This window comes from Manacus vitellinus, unplaced genomic scaffold, assembly GCF_001715985.3.
Source record: "Manacus vitellinus isolate BGI_N305 unplaced genomic scaffold, ASM171598v3 scaffold_4_pilon, whole genome shotgun sequence".
In the NCBI taxonomy this organism is placed as follows: domain Eukaryota; kingdom Metazoa; phylum Chordata; class Aves; order Passeriformes; family Pipridae; genus Manacus; species Manacus vitellinus.
This window is the reverse complement of record NW_021940604.1, coordinates 521,188-539,628: the sequence shown is the minus strand read 5'-3', so window position 1 is coordinate 539,628 and position 18,441 is coordinate 521,188. Positions and strand designations below refer to the sequence as shown.

The 18,441-nt window shown below is 43.2% G+C and overlaps 1 protein-coding gene and 1 non-coding gene across 3 annotated transcripts; both read right to left on the bottom strand.

The window, feature by feature from the left end:
- Nucleotides 1–725: 725 nt before the first annotated feature.
- On the bottom strand, nucleotides 726–808 carry TRNAL-UAA. Its single transcript has one exon. It is a non-coding gene; the product is annotated as a tRNA-Leu (tRNA).
- A 2,319-nt stretch (nucleotides 809–3,127) lies between these two features.
- On the bottom strand, nucleotides 3,128–16,711 carry STX11 (syntaxin 11). Of its 2 annotated transcripts, XM_018080904.2 has the most exons (3): nucleotides 16,684–16,711; nucleotides 5,527–6,394; nucleotides 3,128–4,474 (listed from the first exon to the last, which is right to left on the bottom strand). In XM_018080904.2, the coding sequence occupies exons 2-3, from the start codon at nucleotides 6,387–6,389 to the stop codon at nucleotides 4,372–4,374; spliced, it is 966 nt and encodes a 321-aa protein (XP_017936393.1). In that variant the 5' UTR covers nucleotides 6,390–6,394; nucleotides 16,684–16,711; the 3' UTR covers nucleotides 3,128–4,371. The 2 variants fall into 2 exon arrangements, with proteins under 2 accessions (XP_017936393.1, XP_008929445.1); XM_008931197.2 differs by lacking the exons at nucleotides 3,128–4,474; nucleotides 16,684–16,711 and adding an exon at nucleotides 8,001–8,006 and having other exon boundaries at nucleotides 5,513–6,394.
- Between the last annotated feature and the right edge of the window lie 1,730 nt (nucleotides 16,712–18,441).

The window sequence follows — 18,441 nt, the reverse complement described above, 5'->3', positions numbered from 1 at the left end:
TGATATGGAGCCTTCAAAGGGCTCGGAAATGGGGAAAAAAAAAAAATCTACACAAAAAATAACCTAAATGATGCTGTAGAGCAACAAGTCATGACCCGGGGGCGACAAAGCTGGAGGCACCTGTCAGTGCCACCCAAAGCTCCATCGTGGAGGCCCAGGCCGAGTGGCTTGCGAAATACACATACAAAAATAAATATACGCGTATACACATTCATATATGTGTATATATATGTATACACATATGTGTGTGTGTATACATGTATATATACACACACATATGCATATATATGGGTACATATGTGTATTTAATACATATGTATAGATATATAATATATATGTGTGTACATGTATATACACAAACATATGCATATATGCATGCGTATATATACTTATACATACATGCATACAAACTCTTTAAAAAAATCGTATTTAAAACGGCTTTCGAGCTGACCGTGCGGTAGCTGCATGAGCCCCCAGCGGCCCCGCAGCGCTCCCCCCGGCTCGCAGTGCCCCCTGCGGCCGCCAGCGCCGGGACACCCGCACGGGCTGCCGGGTGCCGCCGCCCCGCCCGCTCCGGCGCCGCTTCCAGCGCCGCTCCCGCCCCTCAGCCGCTTCCCGCCGCGTCCCGGCTGCCCCCAGCTCCCTTCGGGCCGCGCCTCTGCCGGGACATCGCGCCCTGCCCGGGAGCGTAAAGGTCTGGCTCCCGATAAAAAAAAAGCGTCAATTACCAGGAGTGGGGTTCGAACCCACGCGGACATGCGTCCATTGGATCTTAAGTCCAACGCCTTAACCACTCGGCCATCCTGGTGCAGATACCGGGAGCGCTCCCGGTCGCTCCTACATCCATGGCGCGCTCCCGCCGCCCCCTGGGCCCCCCTCGATCCTCGGGCACCTCCTCCCCCTCCGCGCCCCCCCGCCTTTATTCCCAGCGCGGAGCGCGCGGGGCGGTGCGCGCGGGCGGCCTCTCCGGCGGCAGCGGGAGGAGGGCGGGCAGGGCCCGGCGGGGAGCGCTGCTCCGGCCCTGAGCCCTCCCGGGGCCGCGATAGCCCGGGCCGGGCCCCTCCCCCGCCGCCTTCGTTCCGATGGGCGCCGCGGCCGAGGCGGAAGGGGGAGGCGGGGAGGTGCGCGGGGCTGGCACGGGCCCGCCCCGGAGGGGAAAGCGGGGCGGGCGGCGCTGGGCCGGGGCGGTGAGGTGCGAGGGCTGCGGGCACTGCGGGGCACGGGCAGTGCGGGCTCGGACCTCCTCAGAGTGGGGAGGGAGGGCCGCGGTGCCGGCGTGGATCCTCGGCGGCGTAAGAGGGCTGCAGAGAGGTTGCGCCCGTAAGGCACCGGCACTTTATTACTCCCGTACAAATGTTTCCTGGAATGTATCTTCCTTGCTCGTAGAAGGAAGGAGAACCAAAACCACTAAAGTCCAAAGGTATCAGTTACGCTTATTTAGGAGAAAAGTATTGCGGGGAAAGATTTTTTTTTTTTTTTTTTGCCTGGGCTACGGAAGCACCTTTCGCAGTATCCCCAGTTACTACCTGCCCTGAGACCTCCCCCTTCTTCCCTGCGTCAGATGGGGAATGGGAAGGTGTCCCTTCTCGGGCCTTCCCCTGGCATTGGGTCCCAGTCTCGCTCCCTGTGCTGTTTTTCAGCGGAGAAAATAGAAAATGGACATCCTTTATCCCACCAAACTTTGCCACCTGTGAGCCTGCCCCTGAGGTGTAAGGAACATATTCCGTACAGCGCAGGCCGAGGACTCTGGACTGTGCCAGCCTCCAGCAGACAAGGAGGCGTGCGGAGACCATCTGCTTCCGCTTGGGCAGAACAGGAGCACACCCCCTGCTCGGTTGTTGGACAGCCTGGTTGTCCGTACCCGCAGGTGTGGGTGGTGCCTGAACCCTTCGGCTGTGAGTGCTCAGAGTCCCCCAGTATGCTAGGCATGCTTGCGAGGGAAAATGCCTCTAACATACCGTACAGGTGAATTGTTAATATTTTATACGTGAAGAGCTACGCTTTACTTGGAGAAGTTTCTCCCAGGACACATGCCAGAGATACCTGCACAAGTGTGTCCATAGTCTGGGGCCTTCACTTTGAGGAAGCAATTGTTCCACTGCCATTTCTCCAAAACTAAACCCATGATTAAAAAAAAAAAAAAAAATCCCGTAAGATGAAATGGAGACTCATACACATATCCATGAACCCTTGTATACTAAACAATTTATTTTGTAATAGGGATTTTCTTTTCTCTTATATATTTGGGCAGCACTGTCTTACATTTTTAGACGGAGCAAAGTGTGCCTGGTTGCCAATTCTCCTTTGTACTCCTCAGAAAGGGCTGAGATTATAGGTGTGTGGTTGTGTGGATTGAAGAGCTTCAGCTTCAGTAGGAAACTAAATCAAAGTCCTAAAAGGTAAACCATCCTCTCTCACACTTTTAACTACTTCATCCCTCAAACTCAGTTTTAGGGTTTGCCATATGAGGGAAGAGGGGAAGAAAAACCTCACCAACCCATAGAACATGCTACACACAGGAGGTGTGCTGACTTACAGAAGGAGACATCAGTCCTGCAGCTTCTTTCATTAGTATGCTAACGTTGTCAAACAACTTTTATCATTTTCTTCCACTCATCCTGTGTGGCATGAGTCCTTTCAACTATAGTGTGATCAGTTTTTTTCAAAAGTCTGTTTAAATGTGATTAGGCAAGTTCATGGGCTGGCAAAATTTGAGTTCTTACACAACTGAAAGATAGAGAAAAACCCACAGTATTGAGCAATGTTTGCAAGGAAGAGAATGATTTCTTCAGTTACTGGAAGTCATTTTTTAAGTGCCTCTAATTCACAATGCATCTTAAAAATAGTTTTAAAGGGACTTCAGTGGGTATATCAATAATTCTGTTTCTTCCTTGCACCAACAGCCTTAAGTCAGGAGACAAAGTCTACAACTACCTTTTCTTCATGCTTTCTTCTACCTTCTCATTTTGCTCTTTCCCTGTGCCTCAAATTGAACTAAATATTTGTGTATAAGTTTTACGTATCTACTAATGAAACCATCAAGATCTCTCAGAACTGCCAGAATAAATTTGATTTTTTTTCTCGCATTAGAGAATCATCTTACAATGCATGAAACTCATTTTCTACAGCTTTTATTGGAAAAAAACTTTTTAAGTCTATCTCAAAATGCAGCACACCTAATTTACTTTTTTTTCCTTTATGGGTATTATTTAATCTTTCACCAACTCAAGAGTTTAGTCCATCAACTTTTAAAGTAAACTTTGACAATGCAAGAAAGTGTTCACAGCTGCAGATACAATGTACAACACTCTGCACTTTCAGTTTCCCTTATTAAATCTTTTATTCCATTTGTAAATATATATGTGCAAAAAAAGGAATGAACACAAAGAAAAACATGCACATATTTTTTGTCAAAAACATTGGCACACGCTAGGAATATCCAGATCAAAGGAAATACATATTTCATTCTTCACTGATTTATCCCCACATGCTCACCCTCGGAGGTTTAGGGTATTTCTCTACAAATACACAATTCCACTGACTTGAATGGGAGTACCTACGGAGTAAATGACTTTGTCTTCTTGAGCAGCACCAAAGCTACTGGCAGTGGTGGTAGCTCATCACCCTCCTTTCTCTCACTTCAAGTTTGAACATTGGGTTGTTGGAGAGGTCCACAGACAAGCATAACACTGATATCATCAGGACACACTGAATATCAAAATACCTTACAGTTTAGAAGATTGGTGTTCCTCACTCTTCCATGTTATCACAGGGAAGTGCTACAGCAAAAGAGACATTCAGTTTCTGAGAAGAGTTATCCATTTAGTTTCTATTTGTGTAAAAAAGCCTATGTGGCTAAGAAGTATTTCCCACCAGGATATGAAAGCTTGGAAGTTGAATTTATTTTGCTGTTTTGTCATAGTAATACAAATAGTAAGAAATGTTTGGGTGTTTTTTCACATATGAAATTAGGGTGCAAAAGAACAGAAAGGGGAAGTTTCATTGCGATTGGTACAGGAAGATGCACGTCTATACACATCTGAGGAAAACTCCCAAATATAAAATACTTGAAATGTTGAAATATATTTATTAAAATAGGTACAAATAGGATAATCAGTTTAAAAAAAGTAACTAACTTTTGAAAAAATGTCCTGCATTGTTTCAAAGGATAGCAATAGATCACAGTGTATCAGAAAGCCTCTTAGAAATATAGTTGGAAAACTTCCAGAAGCAGGAGCTATAATCACTCACGAGACCTTATGAATATATGTTTCACTGACAATGCTCAGTGCTTGCCAGGGCTGTACATTTTCTATTCCCTTGTCATAATCCAAGCTTACTGGTTTGCCCTTATGTAAGGGCAGACTCCCCTTACACAAAAGGAGAGGTTATTTTTAAGCTTGAAAAGAGCACTAAAATGACATGAGACTGTTTTCTTTCTTCTTCAGGTGTACTTGCTTTCCCAGGAGATTTCCTAACAATGGGAGAAAAGTCACAATTTTTGTACACCAGGAAAATTGCATGTTAAAAAAATTTAATCCTTCATCTTATTTAAAATAAATATAACCCCCCCATATTCAGTCAATGCTTCTAAAAAAATAAAAGTCTATTGACAGGCAGTCGTTCCACTAAAGCAGCTTGTATGTATGTCCCAGGACATAAAATGCTTTCTCAACCCCAAAAATGTTGTCTGCAGTACAACTGGGTATTTCTGCAGAAGGCCACTGCATGCATCTCTTCTGGCTGAAGAGATGCATGCAGTGCATGCAGAAAAAAAGCATGGAAGCATGGCAGGTTTGAAACTGAGAGTACAGACAGTGGCTCAAGTTAAAAGTGAGTGAGATGCCTCAGTGCTGCAATGCTTCTAGCCACCTTGACAGAGTTGCAGGTACTCAAAATGGAAAAAAGCAGTCACTTGCACACAATGGAACAAAATGTGCATATTATCATTTAAGGTGCAGTCACTTCTGTTGAGATTCAAGACAGATGGAAATCAAGTTGAAAGAGAAACTAATTCTGTGTCCTGCTGCTGCTAACAGGCTTGATATTTTGTCACATTAATAGAGCAAAAGTCTTTTCAAATAATTGCATCAAGCAGGCTCCAAACAAGTTAAAACTAAAAACTCCTGATTCTGTTGTGTACTGTGTTGCCCCAGGTGGTAAGGCTTCGCTGCCTGGAGCCTCACTTCGACAAATGAGAATAAAGTTACTTCTTGAAACTATTCATCTTCCCTAGGCTGTTCATTCCTCTTTCTTGCCTATCTGAAACAAGTATCACTGCAGAAATCTTGCACCTCTAGTTACAGCATAGAGTATATTTCAATTAAAATTAGATTAAATATAATTTTACCAACATTTCTAGGAGTTCTTAAATAGAACAGCCTTCAGCACATTTAGAAAAAAGGCAACGAACAAAACCAACTGCAAAATAGCTCCCCTATTTCTAGGGGTTGTCATTACAGAAAAGTCACTGGAAAAAACACCTGATTTTGAAGACATTCATATCAGTTCCAGTGGGATAGTCACCTTCTGCAACATGATATGCAGCAGCAGAGGATTGTTCTGAGGGGATGTTTCCTTCTGTATTCCAAAGCTTTTTTCACTTGGTCTTTAGCATCTCCTACATAGTCCTCAACATTTTGCATATTTATCTCAATAACATCAAAAGTGTCTGCCTGTTCCTCCACTAGCAGGGCCACCTGCAGAAAGAGCTCGTGAACTTCCTTAATGCGACCTTCTAACTTGACCAGCTCCTTATGTCGTGTCTCTATCTCATTCAAGGCTGAGCGAGCCCCCTTAACATCCGACAAGAGATTCTCGGAGAAGACATCCCATTTGCCTTGTTCAATCATCTCCTCAATCTGGTTGCCAGAAACATCTTTGCCCATGATCTCAAGCTGCCGCTGAATTCGAATCTTGCAGTTCTCCCGTTGGTTCATCTCTGTTGCATTGTAATCAAACATAGCATCCTGAAATGTGTGCATGAGGTCAACATAGTGGTTTTTCGCTACCCTGGCAATGACAGACATAGCTCCATATTTTGTTATTGCATCTTCACAGAAATCTCTCATCACCTGCAGTTTCCTGTGGATGTTTTCTCCGCGGGCCTTAATGTCTCTGGCAATGCAATTAGTATCTCGTTTGATGCTGCTAAGACGGCGCATGGAAGTAAGGAAGCGGGTGTTTTGCTTTCTGAGCCGGTTGACATCCGCTTTTAGGTGGTCGTTTTCTGTCCGAATGTTCTGTATGTCCTTATGAAGAATTTCCAAAGCATAATCAGTCTCATAAAGGAGAATATCACGGGGTGAATTTTCATCATCCTCACTATCAGAAAACTGTTGGTTGTGTAACCTGGCAATTTCATGCAGCTCACTTAGACGGTCTTTCATCCTGCCTGTAAAACAGAGGAACAGAAGGAATGAAGTTTAAAGTAACTGAAATATTGGTTTACAAGAATTGAAAGTTCATAACTAATAACTACATTATAGTAATAACTATATCATAGATAACAAACATAACTACATCAAAGATAACTAAAAATATCAGATTTTAAATTTGTTCACAGTATTTCATACTGTAATGAATATCAGACACAAAAATCTGCTGCTACAACTCTTTTCTAGAAAGTACAAAGCTTAGAAACTGAAAAACTGCAAGAGAGAAGACAATAAATCCTGAGGACAAATCCAAAAGAATAAGACAATACACAACCTCCCTCCCAAATGGCAGTCTTCCACATGGACAAAAAAAAGCCAAACTCTCAATAGGAAGCCTTCAGCTATCAGTATCTGTAGACATGTTAATAACGTAATTTGCTCACTAGAGAAATCTCCTCTAGCTCTTGACCCTTCATTATATCAACTGCCCAAAATGTCACAGTTCCTCTGTCATTCTAAGCTTTCTTTTCCTGGGAGAATAGTAGGAAGCCTCTCAGAAACACAAATGGCATTTACCAATACAGTTGGGAAAGAAAAGTTTCAAAAAATGGTGTGGAAAAAAAGGAAAAGCAAGTTTAGTGTCTCCAGATGCTATCATTGACCATAGGCATTAACAAAATAACACAGCAATAGCAGCATTTTATAAGTAAAACCATCTATCCAACCCTTTTTTTTTTTTTGTATGATAGAAAAATCTTACGGAAGGAATGAAGTAACACTGTTGTTACAGATCAGGATCCATTTTCAATGTGTTTGCCTCAGAAATACTAAACTACAAAAACATTTCATTAAAAAACCACAGAATGAGTAATCTGTGCAGACCAGTTACATGGTAATAAAACATAAGTCTCCTATATTGTTTACTTGAAATCCAGACCAACAGTCTTGGCAGAAAATAAATTCTGAAAGCTCCAGCAAGAACCTTGCACTGTTTCAGCAAGCAGGAAAATAAAAATCTTTCATCACAAGCGCTGTACATTCCAACCTCATTTAAATCAGTAAGTAAGAGAATCAAGTTAAGGAGCACCAAACAGGACATCTCTAGATCTCTTTAGAGGATTCAATTTTGGTTTTCCAATAATTAAAGTATCTTCACAGCATTTACAAAAACGCTTTCCGCCGTGAACAACATATCCCTTCATAGGATCATCAGCCATTCTCAGGTTAAGAAAAGTCTCGTGTATATACCCAGTATAATAGGCCTAAATCTAATGTGAATTAAAACTGCAAGTTTATAATCTATTTCATGGGACTGTTAGACAAGTTAAAGATGTTAGGGAGGAGATGGGAAAGATTCTGTCACTGGCAAAGTTTCTTGGGCTTGTATAGTTCATTGGGGGCATATACTGGAGTTGAGAAGTGTCCTGATTAGGATCACATATTGAAGTAAAAAGGTAAATTTCAACTTACACCAATCCTTTCACAAGCAATGTAAATCAAGCAAGTCCATTAATATCCTCAGGAATGCACACATGTAAGATAATTGTTTGAATTTAAAACTTAAGCCACATAGATCCAACTCAATCATACAGAGAAAGCTTTAGAAAATTAAAGATTTCTCACCTACTTCCTCAGACTTTCACCTCATGCCACAACATTAAGATGAAAAATCCGCATCTGAAAGATAAAAACCAAAATGTGTGGTGTAGCTTAAAAGTCAGGTATTTGGGTTTACTTGGCTTTAAAATTGCTCAAGGAACACAGTAAATTTATTTGGGGTATTTGGAAACTGCTACCTTGAGAAACAACCTTTTAGGATTTTTTGCATAAAGAAAAACAGCAGGCCGTAATGCAACAACACCACAGAGGTCTTTTCCTATTTCAGCTTCTCGTTTCAAACAAAGGGGAACCAGATCTTCCCAAGAGAGGACAAAAACTTCCAAGCACTCCTTGAATAGTGTCAGGGACAGAACTGACACTAAAGGTCTGAAACAAATAAGCATGGGAGAGTAAGGGGGGACAGCAATTTGAAACATTTCAGCTTAACAGATCAGTGTTTAGAAAAGTTGACCTTCTTTATCAGATGCTGTTATTACTCGGCAAAGTTTGCATCTACTTTTATGTTGATAGGATTGTTTGTAATTAGAACAGCAATATATTAATACATAGTATCAATTACCAGGACTCAATCTGTAAAGTGAGAGTCAGTCTCTCCCTTCATACAAGGCCCAGTGCAGAAGTAGAAGTTGGGCTTCCTGGCTAGGAAGTGGCTCTGCAGACAAGGACCTTGGTGTGCTGGTAGACATGAACTTGAAGATAAGCCAGCAATGTGTCTAGGCTGGAGTAGCAAAAGTGAGGAAGAGAAGGGACCCCTCCTGTCCAACACTTGAGAAGCCACAGGGCTCCCCAGTGCAGTAATCATAGATGCACTGTGATGAGCTGAGGGGAGGCCACAGAGATGATCATTGGTGCTGGAGCACCCAACATATTAAGAGAGGCTTGAGAGACTTGGGAATGTTCAGCCGGAAAAACAGGAAGCTCAAGGGAGATCTTGTTGCTGTCACCAACTGCTTAATGTAAGTCTAGACCCTTCATGGAAATGTACAACAATAGCACAAGAGGCAACAGGCCTTAAGTGAAAACAAGGGAAAAGCCAGCCAGATAGCAGAGAGGTGGGAAAAGGAAGGAAAAAACCCCCAAACCTTCAGAAACAATAGAAAAGGTGCCCAGAAAAGTCTGCATCCTTGAAGATATTCAAAAGATATCCTTGAAGATATTCAAAACTCTACTTGACATGGCCCTCAGCAACCTGAACTACCTATGTGTGTTTTGAGGTGGGCTGGATTAATGTCCAAAGGTCTACTCTAAATCTGTCTCTGCCTTAGATCAAAAGTTTGCTAATTTGAATATGAACATTAAATACACTCAACTACTTGGGCAGGTTTATATAAGATATATCTAAAACATTAGAATATCAAGACATGAACTACTCTAGTGTAACAACTGCAAGTGTATAGATACCTTAATTTTGAGAGTGTGAATTTTAATAGATTAGATGTCAGTTTTATTTTATTTTAAACTACTGTGCATGTTCAACCTGGAACATGTACTTCCATGTTGGTAATTCTGGGCTAGGTAAATCTGTCCTTGTAAAAATGAAGTTCCTTCTGCAGTCCATCATGGCATGTACACCCAAACATACACAGAGGAAATAAAAAGCAGGCCAGGTGATGACTGCAGAGGTTACAACTTTGAAGCCAGATACTCAGCAAGTGCAGTCAGCTGAGGATGTGTTCAGTACTCATCTCTTCATGTTAGTGTGCTACTTCTTGGTATTAATCACCACAATGATTGGCTTTCCCATGATGCATGAGAAAGACACAAATTGTCCTGTTGCAATAAGACTGCAGCCCCACACAGCTCTGTATGACATGGGATTTCAGATAAGAAAGAAAATCCACTCTGAAAATCAAAAACAATGCATATGTATAAATCCCCTTTCTGTTTGCCCCATATACATACAAAAGGAGTGCTGCATAGCATATTTCCATTGCCATGCTAATGTTCTGCAGCCTGTTATCTACATAGAAATAATTTAAGGATGAAAAGTTATTTCTATAGAAACAAATGAGTTGCACACCTATATTTATGTCAGCTTTAACATTTGTATATCCACATTTTTGGGGACAAACAGTGAAATAAAGAAGCAGTTTCAGCACAGCATGGACATTCCATTGCCAGCAGCTGGGAAGGAAGGCAGTGTACGTTGTTTCTTCTTTCAGCATTCATAAAAGGCAGCTGTGCTAGTTAATACCAGCTTGTGGGTTACCAAAAGTATGATCAGTAATATTTTCAGCCTCAAGTAGGGCCTCCTTACAAGATGGAGATTTTACTTCAGTTGAAGTGGTCTATTTGAGGAACAACAGATATTTCAAAACAAGCCAGTCAAAAACAATTTCTCTCAGTAGTTCTTCTCTCCCTCAGAAGGTAAAAGTCCTACTACAAACCCATGTGGCTCATCCTGTCTCTGAATGGCATGTGATTTTGATCGCATGACACACAATAGATGTGAGCCAAAAAACAAGTGGTGAACAATTAGGAAATAACCTGCTCCTAGGCAAAATTACTTCATAGCTAAGTGTGTGTCAGTACATTTCAGTGACTTCCCATATGGCTTGTAGTGGATGTGGTATTGACAGCAATCCACTCAAGATGGATTTGCCAAGTCAATTACAATACAAATAGTGTGTTGCTGTTGCACTAAAATGCAAGCCATGTATAGGTAAAAAAAGTGTTAAATGCAGCTGAAGCCTTTAATTTAAGAGTTGGAGTCTCAGATTTAATAACAATTTTCAAGTAACTTTCTGTTTTGGAAACAACTGTCTTTGACCAGATTTAATGTTTTTGCCTGTTGTCCAATAATAGATCTGACAATATTAATTAACTTTGAAAACAGACTATTTTTTTACAATAGGTTTTCCTCTTTCCATAAGAGCTTCTAACTGACTTATAGCAGAGTGCTAGTCATCTTTTCAGACCAAATTTCCTCTCTCCCCAATCATGTCCATCACTAGTGGCACAGCAGGCTTGAATTTTTTAAATTGTCTTTTTTTTTTTCTCACTTCTCCTCTACAAGAACTTGAAGAAGCACCAAAAATCACAATCTAATGATTAGGACAGTTTGCCTTCTGGAGTTGTTTCAAGATCACATCTGTGTATTAGCAACTATGACAGAGATCAGCATTTCAAAATTTTTTATGGCCTTACTGAAGGGAAGTTAGCCTCTCTGGAGTTTCTTGGATTGGGCAATGCTTAAAAACAGACAAAATGTATCCAGGACTGAACATCCATTGGTTAACACTGAACAGCAGTTATAAAGCTACAGAAATCCAGCAAGAAGATGCAAGTGTATCTGAAGACTATTAGACACTGCCCAGCTCAGATGGTCAAAGCCTACGTACAGCAGAACACCTCCTTTATACTTGCCATCACCCCAGTGACAAATGTATGCAGTTGCAAATGTTTCAGGACATTATTTTTTCCCAAAAGCTTGCACAAAGTGTCAACTTCTCTGTATCAGGATACATTTTTTTATTACAAGCTGATATATTCAGAAAAGTAGGAATGGCTCCATTATTTGCAGGCTATTTCGCAGCTGGCAGAATCTCCAAGTCTCAAGCGGTACCTTTCCTAACATAAAGGCTAGGAAAGGTTTAGGGGGTAAAAATTAAACTTCAGATAGTTTGTTGCTTCTAACTCAAAGTAATGAGGCAATAATTGGTTGAATACTGATAGCTTTGGAGGTGCTTCTTTGACTTATCTCAGTTTCTTTACCAGCATTCAATCTCTTCAACATAAAGGAACTCTCAACTTTTGTATGACAGCATATTATAAATTCAAGGATCTAGGGTGCATCTCATACTTCCCAGATGTATTCAATAAGGTTAACCATCTTGGTGTTTTCCCTTGAGTGGTTATAAGGTTTCACAGACATTAGTATCAAAACTAGGGAAAGTTGATGGCATGCATCACATGCACTATAATACGGATTGCATTTTTCACGTATTAATGATGAGATTGACAAAAAAAATCTGAAGTTTTAACTTGATACTGCTCAGTAGCCATTAGTAAACATTATTCCTGCATTGGAGAGGACAGCTTGTTGTACATAGGTTGACTGCTACTAATTACTAGGTTGTCTAAATTTTCACTGGAGAGCTGTGGATCCCCACTGACGAATTTTCAATGCTGGATAGATGATAAAGTGGATTCTCAGTATCTCCTCTTGACATTTTTCTCACAAGTCATATAAATGAGCAATTGTAACTAGATTTGGTGTTGGTTGGGGTGGGGCAGCTGTATCAGGGTGGTAGACAAAAAAAGTGTCTCCACCTTCACTACATGGCCCATTGAAAATTGTAAAGTCTTCATGTGCATTGTTTGAAGCCTCTCCCAAAGTCGGGAACTCTCTTCAGAAGTCCTCATGCTTCTGTATATAAATGGAAGTTCAAAGCAGAAAGGTAATGCACATCCAAATTTGGCCACTTCATTTTCTTGAGGATGCCAGAAACAGGATAGATAGTTATCCACTGCAGATATTGAAAACTTGCTGAATCCTTGGAATCCTTGAGACCCGTGAGCTGACTCCAATTGGCTTTAATGTGCACAGCTTGCTAAAACCACAGCAACATTACAAAGAGTAGATGAACATGTGTGGGATTGTATTTTACCCAGGAGAGGGAAAACAATCCCACCATGGCTGCCTATTCAGTGCTTTCCAGTACATGCCGTAGGCTGACTACTGCAGTGTGCCCTTCCTACCACAGGCCACACTAAGGTCTTCAGGTAAAATTGTCCTGGATGGAGACAAGGGGGTATGAACTGTATGTCCACAGGCTCAGCAAATAGTTAGGACAGAAGCATACCACTCACCTAAATGGTGAGACAGCCATCCATGCATTTCTTGGCAATTACTACAGCTCAGCATCATTACGAGTCACTGCTCAAGGAAATTAGACAACCACTCATAGGCAGTGCTGGCACTACAGTGCCGTGAGTATATACATTATCTAATTAATCACTTCAGCTTCCCTGAAACACATTGGCTCAGTGAAATAGCTACGTACATACCACATTTATATAACTACTATTGCTACCACACAGTGGTATTTATTTATAAGTGATTAAGACATTATGTTGGCATGTGAGTAGAAATACAAGGCTGCATGTGATCATCAGTCAGAAGCAACACGTTCTACCAACACTTTTAAATTAGCACATAGCATTATTTTTTTAAAAACACATATATTTAAAGCTTGTAATAAAGCATTATAATCTGAGATCAATTACTCTTTAATTTAAAAAAATCCCTTTAAGGTTAAATACAGGGTGTTTTCTTGGTATTTGTTCGTGTGGACCAGTACACATGAGGCTCAGTTTGGGATCCTACTGCAAAATCTACACAACTGTACCTGCACCAAAATAGTTTAAGCCAGGAAATAACCCTCACAGCCACACATGCATACCCACACCCTCAGCCCCAGGACGTGTCAGGTGCTGGCAGGCTTTATGGAAGTTACACTACTTAGCAGTCCATAAGTTTTTACAGGCCCATTCAAAGTACCAGTGAAGTTGAGACAAGATATTGAGAAGTTGAGACAAGGTGTAATTAGGGACATGCTAGCCAGTGGTACTTAGAGAATCTGTTCCTGATTGGACATATCCAAAGCTCAAGCAAACCTTATTCTTGCTTTCAAAAATAAGTGAGTTGTCACTACCACAAACACAGAACAGAGAAAAGGCATAGCAGGAAAGGCTGGAGTGTGCAGTAATTTCTTGTCTTTTGTGAACATGAGTTTGTCAAAAATAATCTTGGCAGGTTAACTGTCATAGCAGACAGAGCAAAAGCTGCACACATGATAAGCCTTTTGAAGTCAAGATATGTGACATCATTCTCTCTCTGATAAACTACATAAATATGGTATAGATGAGAAGTGCCTAACACTGTGTGATAGGCTAGATAAGATATCCAGACACTCGACACAATCAGTAAAATCTATCAAAGAAGATATTGAAACCGAACTGCGTTGCTCCTCTCATATGGAGCCTCCCTGGTCCCCAAGAGGGGGTTCCCAGGAGCTAGTCCTAGGCAGGAGTGGTGCTGCTGCTCCTTGGGAATGATGTTCCTCACCAGAGATGGCTCATGTGGGGGCCACATCTTGGGGAGCAACCCAAAATGCAGATGTAACAAAAAATGGCCTCTCTGCAAAACTGCAAAAAGCGGTAACCCCGCATTTGGTGTTGAGTTTGTTGGATCAAATTAACATTGCCTCAGTAGTTTCTGCACCATGCTTTGCCCTCCCTGCCTAGAGGGAGAGGAAGCAAGCATTTGGCGGTGGAGGGGAGGAGAAATTATGAGCATTTAAGGTGATCTTGACAAAGAAGAGAAGAATTTACAAAAATCTATAAGGAAATTCAATAGAGACAAGCCTGGTATATTTAGATAAAATTATTCACTCAGAAATAGGGAACACCTAGTTTTGTAGCACAGAAGCATTAGTGGAGTTATAGAAGACTGCAAGCTATAAAACAAGCTCACAATATAATGCCATTGTAAAAAAAAACAAAACCCCATGTCTTATATGAGAAATGGCATGGGAAGGAATGGTTGTACTCTGCTTGGCATAGATAAAGCCCCAGCTGGAATAGTATATCCTGCACCAGTTATCACACTAGGAAAGTCAAAGGGAGCATATTTGGCATTGTCTCCAAATGGTTTAGAAAATACAGCCCTGGAGGAAGAGGAGTTGAAGTAATTATGCTCATTTTATGCAGAAGACTAAGGAGAGAGACACAGCACTCCAATGCACAAAAGGACTTTTCTATGAAAAAAGAAATGATCAGTTTGATCCCTGTGTTGACATTGGAAACACACTAAGTAATCAGTTTGTTTCATACATGAGACCTATGTTGAACTGGCTGTGACTAGATGAAAATTGGATCATTTCTCCGTGGAAGCACTGTGGGATCCTTTTCCTTAAAGGACAGAAAGAGGGTACAGAAGTCCCTCTCAGGCCTGGTTTAGGTGCACACCTACAATGCACCAAATGGATTAGGTAATGTCTTACAGTCTCCCCATGGCCCCGCATTCCCACGATTTGTTCAGTGCCCTTGCTCCCAGTTTCATCGTGTGTCCCACAGTGTACGTGTTCACACAGTGCTGCCCATGCTGGGGAGCAATTTGGGTGACTCTTTTCACCCAGCAGTGGCAACTACCATTTCTCCTTCTGGAGCAGATCTTGGTTACTGTTATAGTATAGTGGAAAGTGTCAGACGTGGAGCCTAAGCCCACAGCACCCAAATTCTCCAGGACTGATAGAATATGCATTTGTGTTCCATGGCATAAGGTTTATCTGCAGTGTCCAGAAGATATTGTTATCACATTTTACCCATTTTAATGTCTCAAAAGGTCTTCTGTACCATGCTTAGTTTCTTCATGGAGATATCTTTTGACAGCAAGAGTTAACTTGCAATTTTAGTCTCAGCCAAAACACCAGATACCATATGACTGAATTTCAGAGCAGTGGTCATACAAGGCAATCAGTGAAAAAAAAGGTGAAAAAAAGTCCAACAGAGGAGTTGGGCACCTAAGCCATCTTTTCTTAAGAAGGCTGATCTTTATCCTGTTTGTCTGTTTTGAATTTTTAAAAAAAGTTATGCTCATCTTGTAGTCTCACCACTATTTAAATAGTGAGTATCATGACTGGTAAGAAAGCAGCATCTTTCAAATTGTATTCCCTGAAACAGTCATATGTTGCTGTTTTGATCCCTGACAGCTTAAAAAACGGCTCCTAAAATACCATCTAAAGAACAGGAACAAGAAGTGCAAACGTCCGTTTCAGGCCAGTGTTGTTACTCTAGTCATTTCCTTTCTTGGTATCACAGTGACATGTAGTTATCTCAGATGTACACGAGTGCTAATTCTTCTTGGTAGGAAAGGAAATGAATATTGGTTCATAGGAAGCAATCAAAGAACTCTAACTTTTGCACGCAATTCCAGATCTGGCCATGATGATGCCCGAGAAAGAAGAAAAAACTATTATATTTTGCCTATAGACCAAATATTCTATAAAATCTGCTTTGGAGTTATTCATAACCACGTATGAGCACTATGAACGAAATCTTAATTCTTGTTAAGATGGACAAACAAGGCAGCTGGAAATGCAGACACCGTTGGGACTGGATGAGAAGGCTCATATTGGAAAGCGCCTCTAGTTTTCCCTCATCTTGTGAAAACCCAGCCATCCCTTTTGCCCTCTATGAGGAACAGAGTTAGCATAAGGCACCACTGGACCCAAAAGCCCCGGTCCGCACCTCCTGCCTCCGGGCTTCAGACTTCCCCTCTCGACCAAAACGGGGCAGTTTCGTCTATTCTTATGCAAAACCGAGGTGCAAAGCGCTCCGCTCGCCCCGCGGCCCCCCGCCCTGCCGGCTGGGCTGGCTGCCGAGCACCGGAGCTCGCCCCGACAGCAGGTGAAGGAGTAGCCCGAACCGCCCCGCCGGATCCCGGGCTCCGGCACGCCCAAACACTGCCTCCGTCGGTAGCAGCTCCGAGAGGGTGGCGTCGGGAAACCCTAGCTGATGCTGAGCAAGAGCTCGAGGATACGAATGTGCTCCCGTCCCGGGAGCCCACACCGGCTCCCGCCGCGATGGCGAGGTGCCCGGGCTGAAGAAGCCAAAGTCGTCCGGCCCCCTCCGAGACAGAAGAGCGCGTGTTTCGCCCCCCCGCGCCCCGGCAGGTACTCACCGCCGGGCAGGACGGCGGCAGCCCGGCCCTTCCGGCCCGTTCCGGCCCGTTCCGTCCCGCGTCTCTCCGCCGCCGCCGCTCCCACGCGAGGCCGATGCGGCCGCCGCGCCGCGCCGTCGGGCCGAGCGTCCATCCCGCGGAGCGCCCCGCCCCGCCGCCCGGCGTCGCCCGCCCTATTGGCTGCCGGAGGGTGATTTGCATGCGGGGCCCCGCCCCGTCGGTCCGTCGGGTAGGCGCCCCTGGTGCCAGCCCTTATCGCCCCTTCCCTTTCTCCCGCCCGGCCTGGCGGGGCCGTGCTCGGTTCGCTCGGTCCCAGCGCGGGAAAGTCCGCGCCCGTGGGTGCTGGGAAGCGTGGGTGGGCTGAGGTGGCCTGTTTCTTTGCCGTCGTCCCCGAGAACGTCCCCTGCCCTTTCTTGCCGTCGCCTCCTCGCCGGGAAGCGGGTGCTTTCCGACCGCCGGGCTGCGAGGGCTTGGGGATGGGACTGGGGGTGCGGTGAGACGCGGGGCCGGCAAAGAGTGAAATCCGAGGGGGCGAGGGAACAGCTAGTATCAGGCGCCGCCGTGAGCGGGGAAGGGGCGCGTCCCCCCAGCCGCGTCCCCCCGGCTGTCTGCCCTGTCCTGCCGGCTTGAGCCGCGGATGATGAAATGGGACGGCAAAAGAACTTCTACGAATGTAATTCACATTACTGCTGCTTAGTGGGAGGATGAGAAGCTGTGCTCTTTTCACCGTGCTACAGGGTACGGGTCAAATTTAGCCCATTTTTTGGATGTTGGCTTCAACTCCGATAAATTTGACTATTCCTGGGGGAAAATAAAAAAACCAAACCCAAACAAAACACCTTCCCCATCATTCTAACTGAAAAAAACCTGACAAAACTTTGGTGTTACAATGTGTGATGCACACTAATAATACACATAAATAAGCCACACAAGTAGTTACAGAGGTTGTTCAAGTCTCTCTGAGGTGGGAAGTTTTAGAGATTTTTGAACATCTTGGACAAGCATTTTCTTCACCCTTTCACCACAGAAATTAAGACAATTTGAATCTGGAAATTTTAAAAGATAGAAGTTACTTTTCTGTTGGTGCAAAGATGTAGCTGAAAGAGCAATGTTGCTTTCCTGAGCTGTCATCAGTTATAAGGCTCAAAAATTTCTCATGTATTGTGTCAATCCCTCCATGCCCAAGACCAAATCTGTCATGATGGAGACAGTTGCAGAGACACAGGAAGCTTCCTCCCTCCTTATTTTCTATACTGTTGTGTCAGGAAAAAATTGAGCAACAGGTAAATGCTAGAGGTTTTATGGTTAACAGTTAGCTAAAAATATATCTGACAGAAAGGCTCTTTCCCCTTGAAAAATCCAAGACTGCACTACAGGGTTCTTCCATGTGGAGAACTTTGCTGGCATTTTTCCCTTAGACCTTAATGCTGGAGAGAAATTTATGGTTGGGTATCATTGGTCCCCTAAAACTACCTGAAGGCACTGAATTATGAGTAGGTTTTCTCTTCTTTTCTGAGCTTCTGCTTGGTGAGCCCAGCTACAGCATCCCCAGTGTGTGGGCAGTTGGTTTTCTCTTTGCCACTGGACCACGGAGAGCAAATGGGCCTTCAAGGTTGTTAATGCAAGCGGAGCTGAAAATAAAGCTGCGTGTTAATGTGATGTCACGGGTAATCACAGATACAGACTGCTTTGTATGGCATGGAACAAGAATTACAAATTAATCTGCTGTTGTTGCAGCACAGGCAAAGCTATTGGGTG

Excerpts from the sequence above, each read along its gene's own strand:
- STX11 (XM_018080904.2), bottom strand. The coding sequence starts at position 6,389 with ATGAAAGACCGTCTAAGTGAGCTGCATGAAATTGCCAGGTTACACAAC. Across the intron at positions 4,475-5,526 it reads TGCATATCATGTTGCAGAAG|GAAATCTCCTGGGAAAGCAA; the intron begins GTGACTATCCCA and ends TCCCATTGTTAG.